This window comes from Phallusia mammillata, chromosome 2 (genome assembly GCF_965637545.1).
Source record: "Phallusia mammillata chromosome 2, kaPhaMamm4.hap1.1, whole genome shotgun sequence".
Classification (NCBI taxonomy): Eukaryota; Metazoa; Chordata; class Ascidiacea; order Phlebobranchia; family Ascidiidae; genus Phallusia; species Phallusia mammillata.
In genome coordinates, this window is record NC_137253.1 from 30,840,502 (window position 1) to 30,865,270 (window position 24,769).

The window sequence follows — 24,769 nt, forward strand, 5'->3', positions numbered from 1 at the left end:
ATATGTGAGCAAATATCAAGAACTATCAAGAATAAATATGTTTTTAACATAATTTAGAACAGATCCAGATTTAATATTTGTGGTCAATGAGCCAGAAACACTTGATTGAAAAACTACCCATAGATTGAGTTTTGTTTTACATGCATAAATGTTTTCAGATAAGTTAAACAGAGAGCATGTTACAAACCGAAAGTGAAAATATTAAAACAGTACTTATTTAATTGTAACCATGCAACAGATTATGTTTAGTGTCATTTTTTCAAATGTTGTAGTTCAATTTGTTCAATTTGCTTTTAGGCATTACTTACAATAATTTCTTAACACCACAGCATGTGGCACACAAAAAAGATATATATTTGTAGTAGATATGTTCTGTTAAACAGCATTATTTAGGAGATACACTTTATTATACTTTTTTCCAGATAAGAAAACATCATTAGAAGTTGGATGAAGATCACTGAGGTAGGGAATTTCTAACATCCTGTTATAGCTTAAGATTTTACTGGTTTACAGGACAATTACTTAAGTGTACTCAAACCAAACACTCAACTTACTGATTCCGAAACAGTTGAGTTGTTGTGTTGAATCTCCGCCATCAGCTTCAGTTTTCACAAGCAGCATTGCATTTGTCAAATTCCTTGAAAAGTGAACAAAAATGTATTTGGTAAATAGCCATACATATATCTTATTTAAAATTTAATTTACGAAGATTTTTATCCACCACCATTTTAAAAATTTTACAAAAGAAAATGTTATGTTTATTTATCACAATCCCATGCAGGCAAATAGAATCGGAAAAGTGGCTTATCAACTATTTATTCCAACTGAAACTTTTGTTTGTGTATTACTAATTAATAGACTTGGTAGCAAAATACAATACTCAGTGATCCAGTAAAAAACATGCTCTATGCTTGTTTGTCAAAATAAAGGCAATTTTAAGACCAAAAATCTGGTTTTCTATTTTTCTCTCCTTAATTCACCTGTAGTTGAGTGAGGCCAATGCGGAGAACTCTGTGGCTCCAAGTTTATCTGGATACTCATGACCAGCAGGTAAACATCCAACCAAATGCCATACTGTCCTCAAACAAGCAAGGGAATGAACTCCATAGTAAGCTGGACAAGTAGCAGGCAAGTCTGCAATAAAAAACATATCTTCATCCCAAGTCTTGTAGAAGCTTATGCTTGGTTCATAAATTAACAAATATGTAGCTCGTCCAGCAGTTTCCATTTAGCCTCAAGGATAATATAAATATCAATGTATTTTTTTACGTTATGTAGCAACGAGATCTATGTGCAACTACCAACCATGTTAACATTACTGATTTAAAACACTGAAAGATGCATGCTTGCGTACCAAAGTGTTTTTAAGCTTATACAAACAGTTTATCACAAAACTTCACTGGTCTAGTCTACATAATGCGTTGTTCAGTCCATTTAACAATAATGTAACAAACTTAGAAGGCCAAAGCAACAAAAATGCTTTGCAACACTATTTAAACCAGTGGTTCTCAAACTGGGTTCTGCGGTCTGTTAGGGGTCCGTGAGGAAATTTTGAGGCAACCGCAAAAAGGTTGAAGTAATTCTATAATCTTATTTGGCATCAGTTTGTGCCACTGAATAAGTTCAAATCCAAGTAGAATTTGTCTCCATTGTTAAACAAAAACCTTTGTTGTATGACAATTAGCAAAAATGCAATTGTTTGCGCACAATCGTAATGTTTTTTGTCTTGTATGTGATGTCAAATGCTATCTTTGGATCATTGTTATGCGCAATTTTGCATAACTAGCTAAAATCCTGCAATCAACTTTCGTTTTTCTGAAATACACTTTCAAGCTTAAGGACCGCAAGCCCTCGAAATAATAGCAAAGGGACCAATTTGAAAACATAATGAAAAAGTTTGAGAACCACTGATTTAAACCAACGACTACAGTTCAATTCAGTTTAGTTGAGCACTACAGAACTTGTGAAGTTTCAAGCCTTATACCAAACCCGGTACAGATAATTTGCAGAAATTCTTACTCAATCCAAAGCAGTTTTCTTGTTGTACTGAAATTCCAGCGTCTGATTCATTTTTGATCGTCTCGAAATCAATGACCAAAGCACTGCAAAGAATTATTTATCTCAAAAAGATTATAACATCAAGACTGTTACAATTATTTGAAACAAATTAGACCAAGGCTTCTCATCTTTTTAAACAAACACTTTTTAAAGAAATTTTTGCCACAAACTTTTTCCTATTGTGTGACTATATTTAAAAAAGGTCAGAGAAGAGCAAGCTGCAAAGATAGTTCTGAGGCAGAGTATTAATATGTGCAACTAGCATATATTTGTGCGTTCTCATTTCTATTGTTTGTGAAAACATGATTGCCTGTTGAAATACTTTTTGAAATTTGAAGTTTGCTACTCATAGTTTTGCCACCGTAATAGCTCAGTCCAACTATTAAGATTTGTACGTGTTAGCATTACTAAAGATTAGTTTTTTTTCCATTTCTATTGTGACTTGTTTGTCTAACAATTGTCATGGAAACATAATTCCTGATGTCATGTTGTCTATTTGTTACTATCCTGTTCTACAGCAGTCATTTCCCTGTTTCAATGCACACACACACATACATATAAAAAATTCCTTCCATAATGCAGTTTCGTTTCAAACCTGTAGTTTAGGGCTCCCAGTGTAGATATTTCAGCTAGAGAAAGTTTTTCTGGATATTCATCTCCCTGTGCTACACATCCAACATTTATCCAAACCTTCTTCAGACAATCCAATGAATGGGGTCCGTAGTATGTTGGACAGGTAGTAGGAAGAACTGAAACATGAGTAGGATAAAAAAACACGTAAAAAATATGCAAGGCAAACTAGAAGGCTGGCTTCACACATTTTGCCATTGCACATACTTTATAACCTTAACTTAATTTTAAATATGTCCAATATTATCCACCGTCTTTTACAACCTTAGTTGCTTCTGCAGGCAGAAACTCTGTACCGTATGTTCTGTTGCCTTTATTGTACTGTTACAACACAGAAATCTTTCGTTTGTGGTGCACAGCAACATGCAAAAGCGTTTTACACTTTGGGAGCAAGTGGGCTAAATACTGGGGGCACATCTGCATAACCATATCTACCATCTGTGAAAGTTTTATCTAAGTTCACCAAAGATTTCATGCCAAAAGTGCATGGACACTTCACTGACTTCACCGGGGGAAAAGAAAAAAAATGAGTGAAATGCAGGGAAGGGGATCCATAACAAGCCATAATTACTTCATGAACAATACTGCAATCGACATAAAGCTAAGAATAAGGAAAGAACTTGCAATTAACCCAAAAAATAAACTTTTTGGGACATTTTTTAAGAAAATTTGGTACATATGCAACTACAATTCAATCAAGTTAATAACATAAACTGTTTAATTGCATAAACCTTAGCTACCACTTGTTGAAATACATTATCAAAATGCCTTAGCATTATCAATGATGCAATGCCATGTATGTTGAAGCAGGTATGATGTCTGCTTGCTACACGCAGCTGCACAAAAACTGAAAGCTTCACTCATCACTTACTCCATTTGTTTTGTAACTAATGCTTTTGTTCATAAATAAACAAAACTTACCAATTCCGAAACAGTTCTGTTGTTGAGTGGCATCACCAGAATCAGCTTCTGATTTTATGAGAGTCATCTCATCTAAAAGGGAGCTTCAAACAAAGCAAATGTTAGATCATAGAAAATATTATTTTGCACTTGTAATTTAAGGGTTTTTAACCCGGGGTTCATATATGCCTTATAGGAGTGGTTCTCTATCCTTTTATAGATCACTTACCACCTGATGACTTCTTCTATCATGACATACCACCTAACCCTGTTTGAATGTGTAGACCAGTGGGGCATGGGTGTAGGCTCACAATAAACATCCACCAAAAATCAGTGAGCCATTTTCTTTTATAATGCTCAGAATTAAATGTGTGTTTCAAATGATTTAATTTCCTAATTTAAAATGCAAAAAATTCTCCAAGTAGATCATGGACTATACAGTTTAGTTGGGTTTTCAACATACATTTTTTGGTAGGGGGACAGAGAACCACTGTGATAGATAGACCAGTGCTCTTCAACCTTTTTCCCATTACGCACCTTTTATCATTTTTAGGCTAGTTTTCCAGACATAGAATGAAAACATTAAGCTAGAACACAAATGTTAGTTTTTTTTGGAGAACTAAACTGTTTTGAAGTGGTGGTACATGTTCTATCAAAGTGTTTCCCAAAGTGTGTTGTGCAACCTAAAGGTGAATTGCCTCAATTTTTTTTAGGTTGGCTGAGTTTGTACTACCTGAATCAACTTCTTAACATTCCCTAGTGAGATTTATTTTTTCGTATGGCTTTAAAGCAGGGGTGGGCAACCTGCGGTCCGCAGGGCTGCATGCAGCCCTTCGTTAAAGGTTGTGTGGCCCGCAGAGACGCTTGGATTTTAAAAGTATTGGCAAACGAGTCCAATTATTACATATTCTTGAGCTGAATAATGCGCCTGATGCTAGTTTTCTGCGACCTGGCAAAATGTGACTAGAATCAAATACGAATTATACTTGTAGTTAAGCGGATTTGGTGAGCAACAAAGCAAAATCACTTTGTGTTATACACATGTGCGGCCCTCGATCCAGTTTTGATATTTATAATTGGCCCTACAGTAACAAAGGTTCCCCACCCCTGCTTTAAAGTGTTGCGTGAAATAACATGACAGCTTGTTTTAACTCGTTAACACTGTTTTCGACAAAAAAAAGTAAATGTGTACCTGAAATTAAGAACTGTCAAAGCAGAAAAATCAGAAGCAAGAAGCTTGTCCGGGTAGTCGTGTCCCTCTGGCAAACATCCCACAAGTTTCCACACAGACTTCAAACAAGCAATTGATTGTGGTCCATAGAATGTAGGGCAAGTGGGGGGAAAAACTACAAATATTTATCATATGGCGATGAAGACAAATAATGCTAACATTTCAAAACAGCAGTTAGTGGACCGGGGTATTTTATATTCGTACCAAATCCAAAACAGTTCTCTTGCGCTGTTTTGTTGCCAGCATCTGAACTCGTCCTTATTGCTTTGTATTCACTTTCAAGCGCACTATAACGCAAATGAACAGTTTAATTGTATGCAAAAAAACAAGCCAATATATTTGTATAGAACATAACATTTTGACAGCTATTTCTGTAATTTTTAAATAAAATGAATGTAAAAACCATGCAACATAGAGGTGAGAAAACAGCGTGAAATGACATGCAGAGTATAAAGAGCACATATCTTAATTTGTCACATTACAAATTACCTGAAATATTCATTTAAACAGTTATTTTAGCAAATTATAGGCTTGAAATTAACAATCACTATCCGATTAAAAAGAACAAGCAATTAAACAGATTTGTTTGAAGAGTGGCCGGTCAATAATGTTTTTGTGTTTTATAGTGTTAAAATGAAGCTCTTCAACTCAAAATTTAAAATAAAATGCAAAAATATTGCCAACAATGTAAAAAATATATAAACAGAAGCAAAACTTTTGTTTGTCAAAAAGCTACCAACCTGAAATTCATTGCAAAAAGGATCCCTCGCTCAGTAGCTGTTATTTTATCTGGAGCTTTTTTGCCTGAATCCAAGCAACCCTCCAAACCCCATGTGGTCTTCAGACAATCAAGATCATGTGGTCCATAGTATTTTGGACACGTAGTAGGAAGAGCTGCATAAAAAAAACATATAATCTGATTGCCAAATTGTAAGATAAGTTTATGATTGAACAATGTACAGAAGTTTTTACACGACACACTATCATAGTATATTTGTCAGACATTCTTTAGCTTTGCCTTTGCAATGTCTTTACTAAGGACAGCAAATTTCAGGTAAGTCTTTTTGTCATATAATGTGGCAGACAAACAAAGGACAGCAAATTTTAGGTAAGGCCTTTTTGTTCCATAATGTGGCAGGCAAACGCGCTGAACAAACCACTAAACTAGTCAGCAAGCTTTGACATTTGACACCATTACAATTCACTGGTCTATGCTAGTGATTTTTAACCCCTAAGCCGCAGCAGTCTCCACCAGTAAGAGATTACCACGTGTTATTTTTATTTCATGTTTTTAGGCTTTATGATTGGATGCATGATGACACTAGAAATCAATCATGATCTAATTTGTTACTAAATGCAGTCTCATCAATCACAAAACACTGTTTTAATATTGAAGAGTGTAACAAGCTTTAAACGGATAGAAACACTAGGCAATTTATTCCTCTTAATTATGAAAACAAATACATAAGTTGAACACCCTTATTCTGCACACTCTAGTCCAGGGGTGTGCAACCTGCGGCCCGCGGGCCAAATGCGGCCCGTTGATAATGGTTGTGCGGCCCGCGGAGACGCTGGAAATTTCTAATTTACTGGCAAACGAGTCCAATAATCATATATTTTTAGCAGATTAATGCGCCTGGTGGTATTTCTTTGCGCCCTTGCAATAATGCAGCTATAAATAAATGCGACTTTTACTTGTTAACTCAATATAGGCATATATTTGGTATGCAACAAAGTAAAATCAACTTGTGGTGCGGCCCGCGATCTAATCATGGTAATTGTATTTGGCCCCACAGTGACAAAGGTTGCACACCCCTGCTCTAGTCTATGCACTAAGCCAGCGGTTCCCCAACCTTTCTGGTGCTGTGACCCCTTGATAACATTTGCCAAGTTGTGGTGACCCCAAGGATATAATTAGTAGGCTATATATCAACATTGAAGTTGTCCACGAGTTTATTATATTGGGGCTAGTGGTCCATTGCCTAAAACAAGTTGGGAACCACTGCTTTAGGTGACCCCAGGCAAATTGTCCGGTGACTTCAGTTGGGGTCGCGACCCACGGTTGGGAAACGCTGCACTCAGCATTTACCGCAAAACAACTATAGATGACTGACGTTTAAGTCTGCCTTTTTCTGTAACACCTTGCATAAGTTTCAAACAGTACAATGTTTTAAACCGCACTGTACTAACCCTTTCCGAAGCAGTCCAACTGTTTTGTAGAGCTTCCTGCATCTGCGTCATTCCTAATGGTACTCATCAAATTATGCAAGGCCCTAAACACAACGTTCAGATAGAACTGGTACAGAAACTGTGATCAAGTTCTAATGCACGGCTGTAACTCTTACATTAAATGCTCATAATTCCTGAACTGCCTTTATGTATAAAACCTTTTTTTTTTAATTAACATAACGATTTTTGGCAAAAAACTATTTAATTTAAGTCAAATAGTTTGTGCAAAAAAATCCAAACTATACTACACTAAAATGCCTAACAAACAAACAGCAATAACCATTGGGTTTAAATTAACTAAAATCACCCGACTGTCAAAACTTGACACTTAATAAACTGTGCACAAAAACAAAAAATGTAATACCTCTCCTAAGATTTTAAACATCTATATAGATTTGAAACCGTTACATAGCAATTTTGGGTCAATAAATTTAAGCTAAACCAGGAAACGAAGAGAAGAACAGAAAAAATACACAGCTAAATAACTTTTACTCCCAAACAGTTTGGAATAAAAAAATAGAATAGAAGCCATAATTAAGTAAACAAACGTGTAGTTTGAGGAGCTTAAAAAGTTGATCTCTGCCGGCAGAAGCTTGTCAGGATATTCATCTCCGGCAGGCAAACACCCAACTAAAGCCCAAACTTTCTTCAAACAAGGAACAGAGTGGGGTCCATAAAATTTCGGACACTCAACAGGCAGATCTAAAATAAAAGAATAAAGAGTCAAGAATTTAACCCATTGAGCTTTTGGGGCAGAAGCAATGACCCCCATCAAGCTTCTTTACCAGTTGTCAGATTCAATGCCCAAAAATCTCTATCTAGCAGCAGTATTTACCACCATATTTCTAAAAGGTAATAATGCACCTAAGACTTGCTGCTACAAAATTTGAAATAATTACATTTTGAACAAAATCACATTGTCTTGAAAATGTTTGATGCCGCTTGGCTTAAAACCACACACCAAATTAAAAGTTTGAATTAAAAAATAGTTTCCAAATTCTTTGCCACTTGTCTAAAATACACATAACATTACTAGCAAACTAGTTTGGGTTAATTTTTGGACTTACTAATTCCAAAGCAATTTTCTTGCTGTGCTGATATTCCAGCGTCTGATTCAGTTTTGATGAGTGTCATTGTATTAAACAAAGATCTGTCAGAGAAATAATATAGAAACAAAAAGAAATAGTGAAAATATATTCATTTTACACATTTTTTATCGTTGTTTTTGTGCATTTCACCAATTGATACTCTTGTGCATGCCTTTACATCCTTAAGATGCCACATAGACAAAATACATTTATCCCAATCCATAAGGATGGATAACTTAATGATTAAATAAATTTGGATTAATAATACAGTTTCAATTAGACTCCAAAATTTGGCAGATTTTCTGTGTTGTGTTCAGTTCATTTAGCTTGGTGAAAAAGCTGATAAAATTTGACTGAAACACTCATGAAGTTGAAATTAGCTGAAAATGTGGACACATAAGGCAGAAAAAACTGGCACATTTGGTGGATCATTGCTAAATAAAAAATAATTTTATAAAAACCAAATACCACAATGCCAAATAACTTTATAATTTTTATCTTTTTCAGTTTTTTTCACTTTATAGCATTATAGAAAATTTAAATAGTACAAAGTTATAAAAATCGAAACACTAACGTGTAGTTGAGAGTTGACAAAGTATTAATTTCAGTTGGGCTGAGCTTCTCAGGAAATTCTAGTCCTGCTGGAAGACATCCCACCATACTCCACACAGTCTTCAAACAATCTATTGAGTGGGGACCATAAAAGGCCGGGCAGGTTAAAGGAAAACCTAAAGAATAAAACATTGGGATAAAACATTCGTAGTTAATGCCCAGTTGTGGCATCAAACAAAATAGATGAGGCATTGTTTTTTTAGCCTGTTACTCCAAACAAACTGGAGTGCCGTTAGATGACTGTACCAGCCGATACAGCTCTTGTCGCCAGCTGCACTGATGAGACCTTACAGGTTGAAACATTGTGCACTGTCTACAGCTTACTTATTATTTATTTGCATTTTTAATGAAGAAAAAACAGCTCAAACGCTTTCTTTAGCAAAATAAGACTGTAAAAATCCTTAAACTACCGTGCATTCTACAGCAAACATGTTTCTACAATGAAGTTATGTGAAAAGTTTCTCCGCTTTAACTTTAAAACCCCAAGTATGCTGATGCTCAGAACTAAAAGATATATTCGCTTCCTGAGTTATTTAAAAAAGTAGAAAAAATATTATTGCACCTAAAGACAAACAATCTAAAAGTGGTTCTTAACCTTTTTTCCTTGCTGCACCCCTTTCAAATCACTAACCAATTTTCGCACCCCCTTTCAAATCACTAACTAATTTTCGCTCCCCCTTCTGTAATTGCTTAAATAGAATAGACCTAACCAACCTTAATGATTCAGCATCCCCGCACCCCCTAGGAACAGTTCTCGCACCCCTTGGGGGTGTGTGCACCCCAGGTTAAGAACCCCTGATCTAAATGATGTTTTTTGAAAAGTTAAACTCTTTATGAAATAGAACACTAAGCAATAAACAAATACTAAAAAATAATTCTTACTAAAGCCAAAGCAATTGAGTTGTTCTGCGATGATTCCAGCGTCTGCTTCTGACTTTATCTGTGTAAAATCGGCAAGCAAAGCACTGCAAAAAATATACAACGTAACAGTCCAAGTGCTATGTATATGCAGTTATGTGTACCCTATATGTTGTCGTGTCATTTACCTGTAGTTGTATGCACTTAGCCTACTAAATTCTGGTGGAGAAAGCTTGTCAGGATATTCATCACCACTAGATAGACATTTAACATTTTTCCAAACCGTTTTCATGCAATCCACGTTGTGTGGTCCATAGTAAGTTGGACAGGTCACTGGCAAATCTGAAACAAAAAAATTTGTTGTAAACATAGTTGTATACAATCGGCATACAAGTGTTTTTTACCGATTCCAAAACAGTTTAACTGTTCAACTGAACTTCCAGCATCTGCATCTGTCTTAGTTTTGGTCATAACATCAAACAAATGGCTGAACAGCAAAATATTTGTAAAATACAATACTGTAACAAAACATGTGCACATAAGCGAGACATGTTTTACTTGGTGCTGATATAAAAAGTTACCACAAAACTACTGATGAAAAAGTTATAAGTTACTACAAAATTTTGGACACTATTATTGACTGAAAAATTAAAAATATAACTTTTTTCTAAACATAAATGACTTGTTCCAAAATATGGCAATTAAGTTAACAAGGCAATTAAACATATTGTATGAAGCCAATAAACCATTCTGGTGGGCAAAATGTTAGCAAAATTACAAATTTCTTTGGTATAAAATACGACAGTGTCATTTTGTGTTACTTTACACTGTTAAAAAGTAATTTTTGTTAAACATGCAAACAAATGTGAAGTATTTTTTGCAAGTAAACCGATTTTCAAGTATTTCTATTAAAATTGTTTTTGTTTTTTTTTCATTTAACACAGATACTCTCAATGATTTTGAAACCACAAAAATTGTCACATACCTGTAGTTTAATGCCGAGAGAGTGAAAAAATCTGTGGAGGAAAGTTTGGGAGGAAATTCGTCGCCCTCCGGTAAACATCCAGCATTTTTCCAGACTGTTTTCAAACAATCTAATGTGTGGATGCCGTAGTACTTAGGACATGTGGACGGAGGACCTAATATTAGACAAATTTTAATAAAAGCTGCATCTACACTAACTATTGCTGCTGTTCATAGGGTATATTTCATGTCTCACACTAAACTAAACAATTGTAAAAACATTGGACATAACAATATATTAAGATTAACATCTATTCACAACTGGGATCAGCGCTGAAACATTCATGCAGACCAGTGGTCACACTAATATATCGCTACATTGAAACTTTAGTGACAATCATTTGTCACAAGGTTGATATAAAACCCCCCACTAAAATGGTAGGTGGAGCTTATTTTGTTGTTTAAAGTATACAACTGTAATGACACAACAGTCACAATACAACTAGAAAGGTGGCATTGCAAATATTTTCATTGCATTTACACTGTTACGTACTTAAAAATGTCAAAAATAAACTATGTCATTTTAGAATGGGTACCATATTTAAAAAGTTTAAACTTCTTGGGTTTTTTTTTCAAGCCATAGACATAAGACCACCTTGACTGGTTTAACAGACAAAATTAGTAGTGATGGGATGAGTACCAGGTTCCCAGTACACAGTATCAAAAATTTTTAGTGGTACCGATACTCTCGATATTGAAATATTTTGCCTCAGTTTTCAATACCAAAGCCTGGCTTACACTATAAGAAATCGGGCAACTTTTTGCTCGGAATTAGTACTTGCTTCAAAACCTTGTGTCGTCCCATCACTAAGAAATAGCATAAAAGTGTAAAGTTACTTATTCCGAAGCAGTTTAGTTGTTGCGATGAAATCCCGGCATCAGCTTCATTTCTTATCTCAGTCATGTGAAGTAGCACGGCACTGCAAAAAAATGAAAGTAGTTTGATTGAGAAGTGACGCAAGTCTTTCTGGTACTCAAGCTCTACCAACTGAGCTACACAGGCTCAGTGGAGAAACCACCGAAAGTTGAATCACAAGCACTGTTGCCTGCCTCGTAAGCTGCAGATGTCAGCTTTGTAGTAGGGGATCGCCAGTTTGACCAGTAATCAGTAAAGGTATAGATGGATAGCTGGAATCAGTTAACATTTCTTTATTCTTTGCAAAAAAATTAAAACTGATATACCTATAATTATGTGGTCTAATGGCTGCCAATGCCCCTGGGGAGAGTTTGTCTGGATATTCATCACCAGCTGGCAAACAGCCAACATTTTTCCAAATAGATTTCAGACAGGCAATTGTATGAGGTCCATAGTAAGTTGGACAGTCTGTAGGGAGACCTGGTAATATCACACAATATCACATAAACAAACTTTTGCAGTGAGACATAATGTATTAACTATTGTTGATGTCCAAAAAAATACCTTGGAAGACCACCAACATAGTAAATCTTTTTTTATTAAAGAAAGTAAAGCAAAGAACTGCAACGATTCTTTCAAGATGATGCTTAAAAGCGAAATGCATTTGTTTTTGTAAAACAAATAAAATACAGTGACCGATTTAGTGGTGTTCACACTGAAATGTTCTGGAAGACCAACAATTGTTAATTGAAACATTACATGCTTTAAGGGAGTTTCTTGACATAGGCAATCAATGTGCTATGACCTTCCGTAAACAAAAAGACTTTCCCTTGAAATTATTTATATAAATTAAGATTAGTAAAAAAAACTGCACATAAAAAGTCCTCAACACCGAAATTGATGTGGTGGTAATAAACATACAAATTTTTATTTTATTTTTTAATTTACAAGGTTTTATAAAACATGAAACTGAATTGGACCAGGCCTACATGACCTGTCTACAACTATGGTTGTTAAAGCAAAATTATGATCCACATATAATTCATACAATATATCAGATTGTATTTGTGGTCAAAAATAGCTTTTCAAAACATGTAAATGTAGAAGTAACATAAACGATTAAGACGCCTTACATTGGACATTTTTTTGACAAATTATGTTAGCTTTTACAATCCTGAGCGAAATGTTTAGTCTCTATAAACCTCTTTAAGCGTGCACAAATATAAAATCTAGTCCATAACCAATAGCCTGTGCCAATAAAGGTTTATGACTTACTAATTCCGAAGCATTTAAGTTGTTGGGCAGGATCTCCAGAGTCTGCTTCTGATTTCACTTTATTCATTTCATCCAGTAAAGTGCTACAAGAGGATACAACAATGTTTAAACAACTTATCAGCAGATTTGTTGGTATTTCAGTGCATATCAAACTAATTCGTATATATAACATCTCATGAACTTATGAAGCTTTCAATAGGCCTGGCGTACTATGATGGTCTTATGAACAACATCATTAAAATTTAAAAATGATTTAAATTGTATTTAATACAGTAACACAAAACATATTACTGATGTAGTGATTGTTGAGGCATCTGCAATATGTGTTAACCTTATACACAACCTATCAGGCAAAGCCGCTACCAATGATCAGTAGTTAAGTAAGCCAAAAACCAACATTTAAAGCTAACATTTTGTTTGTAGTAAAATACCTAAATTTGTATCCTTTTAATGGCAAAAAACATCCACACAACTAACTAAAGCCAGTCAGAACATCGTTTTGCCCTTTTACTGATACCAATAATGGGTATTATGCTGAAAATCAGTGCAGAGAACCGGCCCTTTATCTACCAACCATTGCATGCTGTTTGATTGGTTTACAAAACCACACAAATACAAAACCTGTAGTTAAGTGCTGAAAGAATTGAAATTTCTGAGGCCAAAAGTTTTGGTGGATAACCATCTCCTTGAGGTAAACACTTTGCCATTCCCCAAACCGTTTTCAAACATTCGATTGTATGTGTGCCGTAGTAGGTTGGACAGGTGGAAGGAAAATCTGTCCAAAAAAAGAACTGATATACACGAAAAGTTTAATGGGGGAATATAATAGCAACAATTGACATAAACAACAATATACTTCATTTCAGACTGTTAGGCAAGTGTTCATACCATCATCAGAAATAAAAGGCTAAATACATCAAACTTGCTTTTATCATTTAGCATTTAGCTCAAAGCAAAACCTAAAGCCAAGGGCCAGGTAAAAATCTTTTAGTTTATGAAGGCCAAGGCTTATAATGGCCAAAAATATACAGTATACCTCGGTTAATTTTTGACCCATTTAGATTTTAAAAATTGTCCCCTATGGCTGTCCTGCATTAGGAATATGGTTCTTTAAGCATTTCACTATGTGAAAGAAAATGTTATGGAGCACAAAAAGTGGTGGGCACAATCGCTGGCTGAGGGCTGAACATGCTACACGTACATCGTCATTACAAGGCAATATATGTCTAAAGGTTACAAAAACACATGGTTGGAGCATTGTGGGAAGATAAGCACAGCAGATGGTAGAGCTACTTACACCATAACGCACATCAGCAGCACATTTAACTAGTTTTCGACAGGTGGCATAGGGTCTGATTTATATATTTAGTGGTTATACAGGGGTAGGACTTGAAAATAAGTTATAAAAAATTTACATTAGGGACTAAATTTTTGGGTTGTTTCATTGAATTTTTAATACCTTACCCCAACCCTAATAGCCCTAACCATGCACATATTTTAAGATGTACCATCTTCAACAAGGATTTGTGCTCTTTACGCCACCTATCGAAAATTAGCTAACTGTGCAGCGGACATGATTCATGGGGTTAGTAGATTTTTCACAGCAGATGGAAATAAACAGTTTAAGATGAAACTTCTTTGCAAACGCTCACCTGTTCCAAAGCATTCAAGTTGAGAAGAGCTTGATCCATTATCAGCTGCCAATCTTGTGTTGTTCATTTGTGTCAATAAAGTTCTGTTGCAGAGAAAACTTTAGTTACAAGCACACAAAAACACTACAATAAAATTATCACCTAGCAATACAATAGCACTAAAACAATCACGCTGGAAATAGCTGAGCAACGTTAAAACGATACGGAGCGCAAAATAGTGAAGGGCACAATTGGTGGATAATGGTTGAACGCGCTGCAGCTACACCGTAAATTTGTAAACATTTACAGCTAGTTAACAAACAATAGTGAACTGCTACAATGGGTATCCAAATAATTGTCATACAAGTATGAAATACAAACAGCAACAAGTTGTAAAACTTTTCACTACACACCTGTTTAATAACAACTATCGTAAGTTATAATAACAAACACTGCAAGTGTATGAAGTGTAGCATAATGCAGCTAGGTTGCTAGGAAAAAAAGGTTATTGAATGTTCTGTTATTTAAATAATCACATGTAATGGTGGCTGAGCCCGCATGTCAAAATGCAACTTAAAACTGTTTACAGGTTTTGTCTCAAGTTTCTAACCATAAAAATGTGACCAAGTTATTTCCAACAATAAGATGCACAACATAGCCGGAGTAAACTTATAAACAACCAAACAAATAGCATAAATGTAAACTTTTACGTGTAGGTTAAAGTCTTCATAACGTTGATTTCTATGGACGAAAGTTTTGGTGGAAAATCATCACCGTCTGCCGTACACCCGACTTTAAGCCAAATTATTTTCAAACAGTCCATGGTATGCGGTCCATAGTAGGTTGGACATTGAACAGGAAAATCTAAACAAAAACCATTATTACATGATGTTAAACATGGAATAATTTGTACTTACCAATTCCAAAGCAGTTTAGTTGTTGGGAAGAAATGCCAGCGTCAGCTTCTGTTTTGATCAAAGTCATGGTGTCCATCAGTGTACTGAAACATTATAGAAAGAAAGTATAGTATTGTGCAGGGCACGTTAACAACTAGTGCTGGCACTACTGTCGAGATATGCTTTAAGTATTGTTATAGTACACGATTCACAGTTCTAAACATTGATATTGATAACCAATAGTGCTGTAAAAAAACTAACGCTTTAACACATCTTACGTCATTTTCAAATAAAATATAAAACCCAACCAGTAGGTAAAACCAGCAAAAAGACGAGAGAACAGCACATATGACAAGGGAACAGGTGCAGATAAAAGCGATAATTTTTAAATAGTGATGTGTTGAATAGGTACAGGGGGTCAAATTTTGTTCCATATTTAGATGGTGTTCTAGTAGGCTAAAGGACTCCAAAAGGAAAAGTAATGTTATTTCAATATACTGTTTATACTGTTTGGCCATGTTACAGAAACCTGTTCACAAATTAAAAGGGGAAAAACTAATTCATAGAACTTGGAACATGCAATATAGCCCGATTTCAGCAATCCTTGGCAAACAGTGGTATAACAAAACAGAAAAATTACAATTTAAAATTTTCTTCACCTATAATTCAGAGCTTTAAGAATGGAAACTTCATGTGGAGAAAGCTTATCTGGGTATTCATGTCCCTCTGGTAAACATCCAACCAAACTCCAAACCTTTTTCAAACATAGCAGCGAATGGGGTCCATAGAAATTGGGACATTCAGGCGGAAAGGCTAATGACAACAAAATGTTGTAAAATTGTATTTAAAGTTAACTCTTAATTTAATGTTGTTACATTTTCCGAAGCATTTTAGTTGTGCAGCAACATCACCAGAATCAGCATCTTTTTTTATAGAAGCAGTTTGGTTAAACAAAAATCTAAAAATAAAAACCCATAAAGTTAGCACGTTTTTTGGGTAGGTTGAGTCAATTTAATTTGGTAGAAGAAACCACAGTGACCCAAAGCTAAACTAGCTTCACAATAGCAAATTTTAAAAACATATTTTACATTCTTAGTCCACCATAGCAATGAAACATTTTAACAAATGTAAAAAATTTGTATAATTTTTTTCTTGTATATATTTTTTTTTAAATGTGATTATTGTCTTCATATGTTGACCACAACCCAGTGAAAACAAAACTGAACTGACGTGTAGTTTAATGCTGAAAGAGCCGCAACTTCTGGAGCAGGAAGTTTATCAGGAAAATCGTTTCCTGCTGGTAAACACCCAACCATGGTCCAAATCTCCTTCAAACAATCCAGTGTGTGCGGACCATAAAAAGTTGGACAAGAGGCGGGAGGACCTTAACAAAAACAATAATGTAAGGCCTGTAATACGACGTTTACAATAAACAGAATAAGTTACTGATTCCAAAACAGTCCAATTGTTGACCGCTGTTTCCAGCATCAGCTTCTGATTTTATTTTGTTCATATTTCCAAGCAAAGCACTGTGAAAATAAATAACCTATTTTCAAAAGCGTTTTGTTCGCATAAAAAATATTTTGTGTTTCTATTCTTATTGCTGGAAGCAAATCTTCACAGAAGAGTTAAAAATACAAATTAGTTTCAATATTATTTCAATTCAAAACTGCTGCCTAAAACATTGTGAACGACCAAACAGTAGTGATTTTTACAAACTTATTTCCGAAAAGAAATGTTCAGTTCACATAACAGATTTATTTAGATTGAACAAAATAGTTTTGTTAAAAATGTACAACAAAAACATGCCACCCAAAAGGATAATGGCGGGCAAATAGTAGAGCATACAAAGATTAACTAAATACAATCTTATGACGAGATTGCGTACATTTTTTACAACGCAGGAAGCAATCACCTAACTACAGTGTAACTTTTAATAAGCAAGCATCCAACCAACTTTCTAAACAAGACATCATAAATCTTTACTGTGTTGGCAGAAAACAATGTTTATCAAAGTTAAAAATGAATCATTACTGATTCAGTAGAAGGAGTTGTAAGAGTGATAAATGATTTTAGAACTACATGAGTAAAACCAAATACTTTTTCAAAAAAAGTTAGATTAAGTACAAATTTGTAAAATAAGACAAGCATTACCTGTAATTGAGTTTTGCTAAAGCTGTTTTCTCAACAACCGACAGGATTGGAGGATACTGCAAACCTGCAGGTAAACATCCAACCTGCTTCCAAAGTGTTTTCATACATTCCACTGAGTGAGGTCCATAATATGTTGGACATGTGGTGGGAAGATCTTGTAACAGAAATAATTGTGATTGAAAAATGTTTAGCTGCACAAGAACATAATTTTTTAATTTATGTGGAAAATAACGTTATTTGAAGTCATTGTGTTGAAAATACAGTGGCACTCAACCAGAGCCCATGACCCCCCAGGGGGGCCACGGGAGTAGGTTTACTAGAAACACACACTATAAGCCATTTTCTTTTTTAATGCACATAATTAATGTTTTAATCGATTTTCACATACTATCTGTCTATATTGAGGTTTTTCATTATTATGAATTCTTGTTTACACATTGAGGAGGGCCACAGAGCCTAAAAGTTAATTTTAGGGGGCCATGGTCCACAAAACATTGAGAACCACTGGTCTAGTGCAAGGTAGTCTGTGAATAAAAGCATGCAGTGCCACATTAGGGTTTAAGCTATACTTTGTAGTGAAAGGAAGAAATTCCGTTGTCATACATTGAGTACACTTCAATGATGAGTGACTTATTAAAGTCTAATGTTATTTATTTATAACGGCATACAATTGAATGCACATAAAAAGTGCTAATGAGAAGTATTAAATCTGGGTTGAGACCACTTTAAGCTAGTTCAGGGTGGTCCAAACCCTGGCCTGCAACACGCAGACAATCTCTGTATTCAGTCATCGAGTGGGGATTTGCTATAGCGCTAATCATCAAACTGCAGGTCAATATATGTCTATTGTAAGATGACAAGAGTACAAAAAAATATTTTCCTATTGCAGTCCACAAAGTAGCGAGTCCTAATGTGGCCAACTATCCTCCCGGTCTTGAACCACCCTGTGTTAGTTCATAACTTTTGCTTCCGGTTTTGACAATAATTCTGTCAAAACATTTGTGCAGTAAATATTTAAAGGCAAAACTTAATGTACCTATTCCGAAGCATTCCAGTTGATCTGTACTTGAACCATTATCTGCATCAGCTTTTGTGGTTTCAAATTGTGTTTTTAAATCACTGAAAAAAATATATTAGTTTTAAATCTGATCCACAAAATGCGAAAAATAAATAAACAACTTCGATTGTTATCTACATCCTAATAAAACATCTGTAGAAGTTTCCCCATATCTGTGCCTTTCATGGTAATCAGACAATCGTTGAACTGGAAATATTAATAAAGGTTCTATTCGAATAACTTATTGAATCAGTTGTTCCCACACGGAGAGGTTCCAAACTTGTTAACTTTATTTTTTACATGTGGTTTGTAAATAGACACTTGGGAATATGCTCTGGGAATATGGCCTGTGAATTTGAAGGCCCAATTTTAAATGACCTTTGTAAGGTTTGGCATCTATGATGTAATCTATTGGGGAAGGAATGATACAGTTTTGAATTGTTAAGTCAGGATTTATCGGTTGGGAACCACTGTATTAAATGAATAAAGTATCTTTCTCTTTTTTAAATGGTTTAATACAAGTCTGCTCTATTGCATATTGACACATTCTTTAACTCTACTGTATGCAGATTGTAAATCCCACAGCCAATTATTTCTGAGAAATCCATTTTCTGGCTAATTGCAAGAAAAAGCCTGGCATATTGGATATAAGATTGACCAGAATTGATAGAGAAGTGCTGTTGTACTGTTTCGATTAAAACTTACGTGTATGTTAAAGCAGATAGCAGTGTTCTGGCAGGAGTTGCAAGTTTTGGTGGATATTCATCTCCCCCTGGTAAACATCCACTGTTGTTCCAAACAGTTTTTAAGCAATCCAATGAATGGGGACCATAGTAGGTTGGACAAAATGCAGGAAAATCTTTGAAAACGTGACAGTTGTAAAAAATGTTTAGGAAAGTGTGTACATGTCATTGCTTTTTTATATATTTTTGTATGTTGGCAAAAAAACTAAAATTTTTGTTTACAACATAAGACACCATAAGTATTCTAGCTGAGTTTAGCATTTTGTAAAATCTTGTTGTACACTGGACAAAAACATTTTCTAATGTTTACAACTTAAAACACCTAACAAAGCATTTTTAATACATATTCAATTTTAAACTGCAGTTTATCACTTAGCTGAAAAATAGTCTGTTTAATCTTCAGAAGAAGTTTGGAAAAGAAAGTTACTATATTTCTAAATCAGAAACAGTAAATAAAGTGGGTGGGAAGAACTTTTAAAATATTAGGTATACCAGTTCCAAAGCAGTTAAGTTGTTGAGTTGGGATTCCAGCATCTGATTCATTCTTTATCGTCTGCATGCTTTCAACCAATTCACTACAAAATAGGATGGTAAGTTATAAAATGATAAACAACTGCGTCTAGATTTTGCCAAAGTCAACTCTTTAATGTTTCAAAAACAATTTGTTTGGCACAGTAGTTTTCAAAGGAAAGTTGTTAATTCTGTGGCAGTCCGCAATTGCAGAGACCACTAAACCTATTGGGGTGTTTGCACTTTAAATTAGGCAGTTTTCTTGTTTAAAATCAAATCTATAGCATTACTCACTGCTCACTAACATTACTTTAAAGTTTAAAACTGTCTTTTATTGTTTAACAGAAATAGGTTTGGACAATTAATGTAACATTGTGCAGAACTATTTAAAACATTTTACAACCATAAGCTATTAGCATTAAATCCTGGTAAATTGATTCTGGGAATCATTCCCAGTTCTACTACCATTCTTGCAACCATTCCACCTTTCTTTATATGTTGTGATACAAGCTTGGTAGTGTTATTTTGCCGTAAACAGGTGCATAACATTACCTGTAGTTCATTGCAGCATAAGCTGCGACCTCCAGTGGTGAAAGTTTATCAGGAAAGTCTTGCCCTTCTGGTAAACATCCAACCATGCTCCAAACTGTTTTCAGACAGTCAATAGAGTGTGGGCCATGGTAAGTAGGACAGAGGGTGGGAAGATCTTAAATAAACAGAATTGTATATATACAATATATATTGTCATTTGAGGCATGTAAGTTATTGAGAATGCAAATGTTAGATAACGAGCATGATGCCTTTACAGTTGTAGCGCATATATAATAAAAAAATGCACAATATCTGGGAAAGTTTAGATCAGAAGTTTAAATAATTCATTGATAAAAAATTAATTTTTTGCAAAATAAATTCTTACTTTTTCCAAAACAGTTCAACTGTGCTGTAGAAATTCCAGCGTCTGCATCAGATTTTACTTTGCTCAATGTGTCATGTAAAGCTCTATCAAGAAAACATAAGATTAAATCATCAGCACAAAGTAAATCACAGGAAAAATTTCCTTGATTTTATTTTTTACAAATCCTGATTTAATTTTTTTTAAATATAGTAGTCAATCAGTTTTGTAGTTCATTTTTTCCATGTTTCATTATACAAAACAAAACAAAAAACATTTTTTAAGTTTCATTGTAAACTGACAAAAAATCTGCATTTAAAAACTATTTTGAACTCTTTTTTAAGCCAACCTAGCATAGCAGTTACCAACGTTGCCTTAATAACCATACCATAAAATTGTAGTCTGCCAGAAACTAAGTCTGTAAACATTAAAATCAAAAACAGCAATTGATCAACAGAAGTTATGTTTGTTCATTTAATTTTCATGGTCGAAAGTTTCTTCACTAAGAGCTTGACCAAACCGAAAAAAAAATTTGCCACTTACGTATAGTTTAGAACAGATAGAGTAGCTTTTTCTGCGAGAGTTAGTTTATCAGGAAAATCGTCACCGTTTGGCGAACATTTGACCAACTTCCAAACTTCCTTCAAACAATCAACAGAATGTGGACCATAGAAATTTGGACAGAAATTTGGTAGATCTGCAAATAACAAAGTGTTAGAATCTAGGCAACAAGTTTGTTATGTAGAAGTTACCAATTCCAAAGCAGTTGAGCTGTTGCGTAGAGTCACCGGCATCTGCTTCCAGTTTTGTTGTGTTCATAATATTAACCAACGCACTGTAAAAACAACAGGCATAGTTAGAATCATAGAAAGACTTCTCACTTCTTTAAATGTATCTGGATTTTGTGCTACAAACATAAATGGAGTATAACCAAAAAAGGGTTTAAAAAATATCAAAGATTGTTGGAAACATTTTCAAAAATGCCTACAGGTGTGGACTAGTGATGCACCGAACCCGTCGGTGCATCACTAGTGTGGACTAAGCAAAAGTATATTTTGAGCCAGATGGTTTTAATTGAAAGCTTTTACATGCTGTGCAAAAAAAATGTAAAAGCTTATGGAAAAGCTAGCATACATGAAGACCAAATGTTAAACTGGGACAATTTTACTAAAGACTTTCTTATTCTTTTTTTTTAGTCTATGAAAGTGTGTGGCATGCTTATATATGGACTGCCTCATAAACTAATGTTTGGTGCTAGATGCAGTTCAGCAATGGATTTACCAGCTCAAAATGTTGGAAACAAACTTACGTGTAGTTTGTTCCGTTAAGAATATTGAGTTGCAACGGTAGGAGTTTATCTGGATATTCATGACCAGCAGGTAGACAACCAGCCAATTTCCAAACACTTCGTAAACAAGTCATGCTATGAGGACCATAGAAGTTCGCACATGCACTGCTAGATGCTTGAAACAAATAGAAACAGTGTTTTGAAATAAAAATACTTTGTAACATAGGCTAAATAAGCAAACACGTATAAAAGAAACATAATCAGAAGAAAAAACTTGGAAATACATGTTTCACATAAAAATGGCATAAAAACAAACATAAAGAGTTTGTTATTTAAAGAAATTCTGAGATAAGTTCAACAAATATTTGGAAGTTATCAACCTTTGCTGATCAAAGGAAAGTTTGAAATTGGGTTATTTTTGCTTGATGCAATCATGTCTAATGGCAACAGATTTTTTTTCAATGAAGCAAATAAATAAAAACAATAAACATGGTATTGCTGGATACTAAATTTTTTTTTCAACATATTGTCATAACAATCAATTTGACAGTATTGACCAGGGTGTAAGACTAAATGTATTTAATTTTTTTAATAGACCAGAGAAAGGATTTGAAAAATTTGCATTTCATTTTTATTACTATGTGCTCTGCAATAAACTGTATTTTGAATTACAAAACAACAATTGTGCTATTCACTAATTTGCATTTCAGAACATTTTAAACTGGTCACTGGGCTTGGTGATTTTTCAGTGCAATTGTGTCGCTATGTTTCATTTTCATCAAGCAAAATAAACTCAACTTAACAAGAAACAGTTGCAACATAAAAATATTTTTCTCTCACTAGCTTTAATAGCTACTTAAGTTTGAAAAAATGTTCAGTACTCACCGAAACCATAACAGTCAATGTAGCTAGCTTTGTCACCCAAATCTCCCTTGTCTTTTATGGAAGTCATATGTGCCTTCAAAGATCTAAGAAAAAGTGAATTAGAACAAAGTAATTTACTGGTGATGGGACGATACCAGATTTCGAAACGAGTACCGATACCTAGTACCACGTGTATATACCTTTGATACCAATTACTGAGTATTTAAATATAGTGTTGTACTTAGTTGTATATAACTAGCTAATTTATCTGCCATGGCCGGCTACATGTGCGCACACACACATATGCAGAAGCATGTAGAAAAATGTGATTTCTACATGATAGCAAAAACAATATATGTAACCTGGCGGAACTTTTTCCCGATTTTATGCTTTCCAAATCAAATTTTAGCAAAAAAGTTGACGGATTCTTACAGTGTAAACCAGCTTTCAGTATAGAACGTCGAGTATCAATACCACTGAAATCATTTAATACCATCGATACCGAGTACAGGGTACTTGTCCCATCACTACAATTTACTGCAAAGAACACAAATCTTTACTTGTAAGTCATGGACGATAGCGTCGCAACCTCAGATGATGTCAAAACTCCCGGATATTTGTAACCAGCAATGGAACATCCAATTGCTGCCCAAACACTTTTTAGACAATCCAAAGAATGGGCTCCGTAGTAGGTTGGACATTTAATAGGGAGGTCTAATATCAGAATACATTGATTTGATGTTTTTTTACGTTTTGATAATAGTCACAAACTGGCAAATATGTTTTACAGTCTTAACTATAAACAGAAACTGTTATGGGTAAATAGTATGTACAGTTACAAAAAAGGGTATTTATTGTCATAATCAAAAAATTCATAAATGACAAGATAACAATGCAAGTTAATATACAATAAATAATATCAATTATGCCTGCATTGTATAATTGATATTTACATTTACTATGTACAAGCCGTCTGGAAGTTTTATGTAAGATTATGATATTTCAAGTGTTTGTTCTATAGTTCTGTTTTTTAATGCCTTTTATAACTCGCACAATCCAACCAACATCTCATTTTGGCGACTTAACATATAAAATGCAAAATTTTGTGTTAAAAAGATCAATCAGTTACGCCTACAAAGGAGTTTGCAGCATGCAAAGACAAATAGTAGGGATGTGCCGAGTCGAGCCAGAACCAGAGTACTCGGTACCGAGCATCCCTATTTTTGATGCTCGGTGCTCGGCTGAGCAGTTGCACAAACTGACCTGAGCGTTAAATTTGCATATTCATGCCCAGCTAACATAAGTAACTAGTGTTCGAAAGGGTGTCTATGAACCAAAACAAATGATTTTTCAAATGTATTAGATGGTGGAAAAACGTGTATTTCTGAGGCCTGTAACAGCTTAATACACCGCTGGTGACGTAAGAGGCCTTGTAGAGCTAAAAGGTAGAAAGGGGATTTTTTGGGACATCATAATGCACCGAGCATGCTCGGCCGAGCACCGAGCATCTCACGTTAATGCTCAAACAGAACATCTGCAATTTTGGCACATCCCTAACAAATAGAGTAATCAAGTCTGTTTCTTCTTAAAGCAGTCTTCATATGTAAGTTTAACAACACAACCAACATTTCCATACACTTTGTGTTATTTTGCCAGTCAAGTAAAGATACAACGATTTCAAATAGCTGCAATACACGAACACAAACTATTACCTATTCCAAAGCAGTTAAGTTGCTCAACGTCTACGCCAGCATCTGCGTCTGCCTTGATGGTCTTAGTCATGTTGAACAGTGCACTTAATACAAAATTCATTAAAACAAAATGAACAAAGTGGTTAGACAATTGGAGTAATTTTAGGCATTTGCTTTAGAGTTAAATCGATGTAACTTTTACAATAAACTTTTAATTGGGATCAGCCCTGAAGTGTCATGCAGACCAGCGATCACAGCATACTCAAATATACATTGTAGTGTG

The 24,769-nt window shown here is 34.7% G+C and overlaps 2 protein-coding genes across 2 annotated transcripts; both read right to left on the reverse strand.

Moving 5' to 3' along the window:
* Positions 1–1,978: 1,978 nt before the first annotated feature.
* Positions 1,979–15,376, reverse strand: LOC145213292 (uncharacterized). Its single transcript, XM_080081520.1, has 21 exons — positions 15,309–15,376; positions 15,102–15,255; positions 14,413–14,495; positions 13,382–13,535; positions 12,761–12,843; positions 11,812–11,965; positions 11,467–11,549; positions 10,592–10,745; positions 10,011–10,093; positions 9,795–9,948; positions 9,631–9,713; positions 8,711–8,864; positions 8,116–8,198; positions 7,597–7,750; positions 7,010–7,092; positions 5,560–5,713; positions 5,024–5,106; positions 4,781–4,934; positions 3,610–3,692; positions 2,654–2,807; positions 1,979–2,102 (listed from the first exon to the last, which is right to left on the reverse strand). The coding sequence occupies exons 1-21, from the start codon at positions 15,373–15,375 to the stop codon at positions 1,979–1,981; spliced, it is 2,478 nt and encodes an 825-aa protein (XP_079937646.1). The 5' UTR covers position 15,376.
* Positions 15,377–15,942: 566 nt separating this feature from the next.
* On the reverse strand, positions 15,943–24,577 carry LOC145213293 (uncharacterized). The gene is made up of 16 exons (XM_080081521.1): positions 24,508–24,577; positions 23,356–23,509; positions 22,817–22,899; positions 21,953–22,106; positions 21,396–21,478; positions 21,187–21,340; positions 20,668–20,750; positions 20,304–20,457; positions 19,734–19,816; positions 19,204–19,357; positions 18,478–18,560; positions 17,442–17,595; positions 16,734–16,816; positions 16,518–16,671; positions 16,163–16,245; positions 15,943–16,100 (listed from the first exon to the last, which is right to left on the reverse strand). Exons 1-16 carry the CDS (start codon positions 24,575–24,577, stop codon positions 15,943–15,945), a joined length of 1,887 nt encoding a protein of 628 aa, XP_079937647.1.
* Between the last annotated feature and the right edge of the window lie 192 nt (positions 24,578–24,769).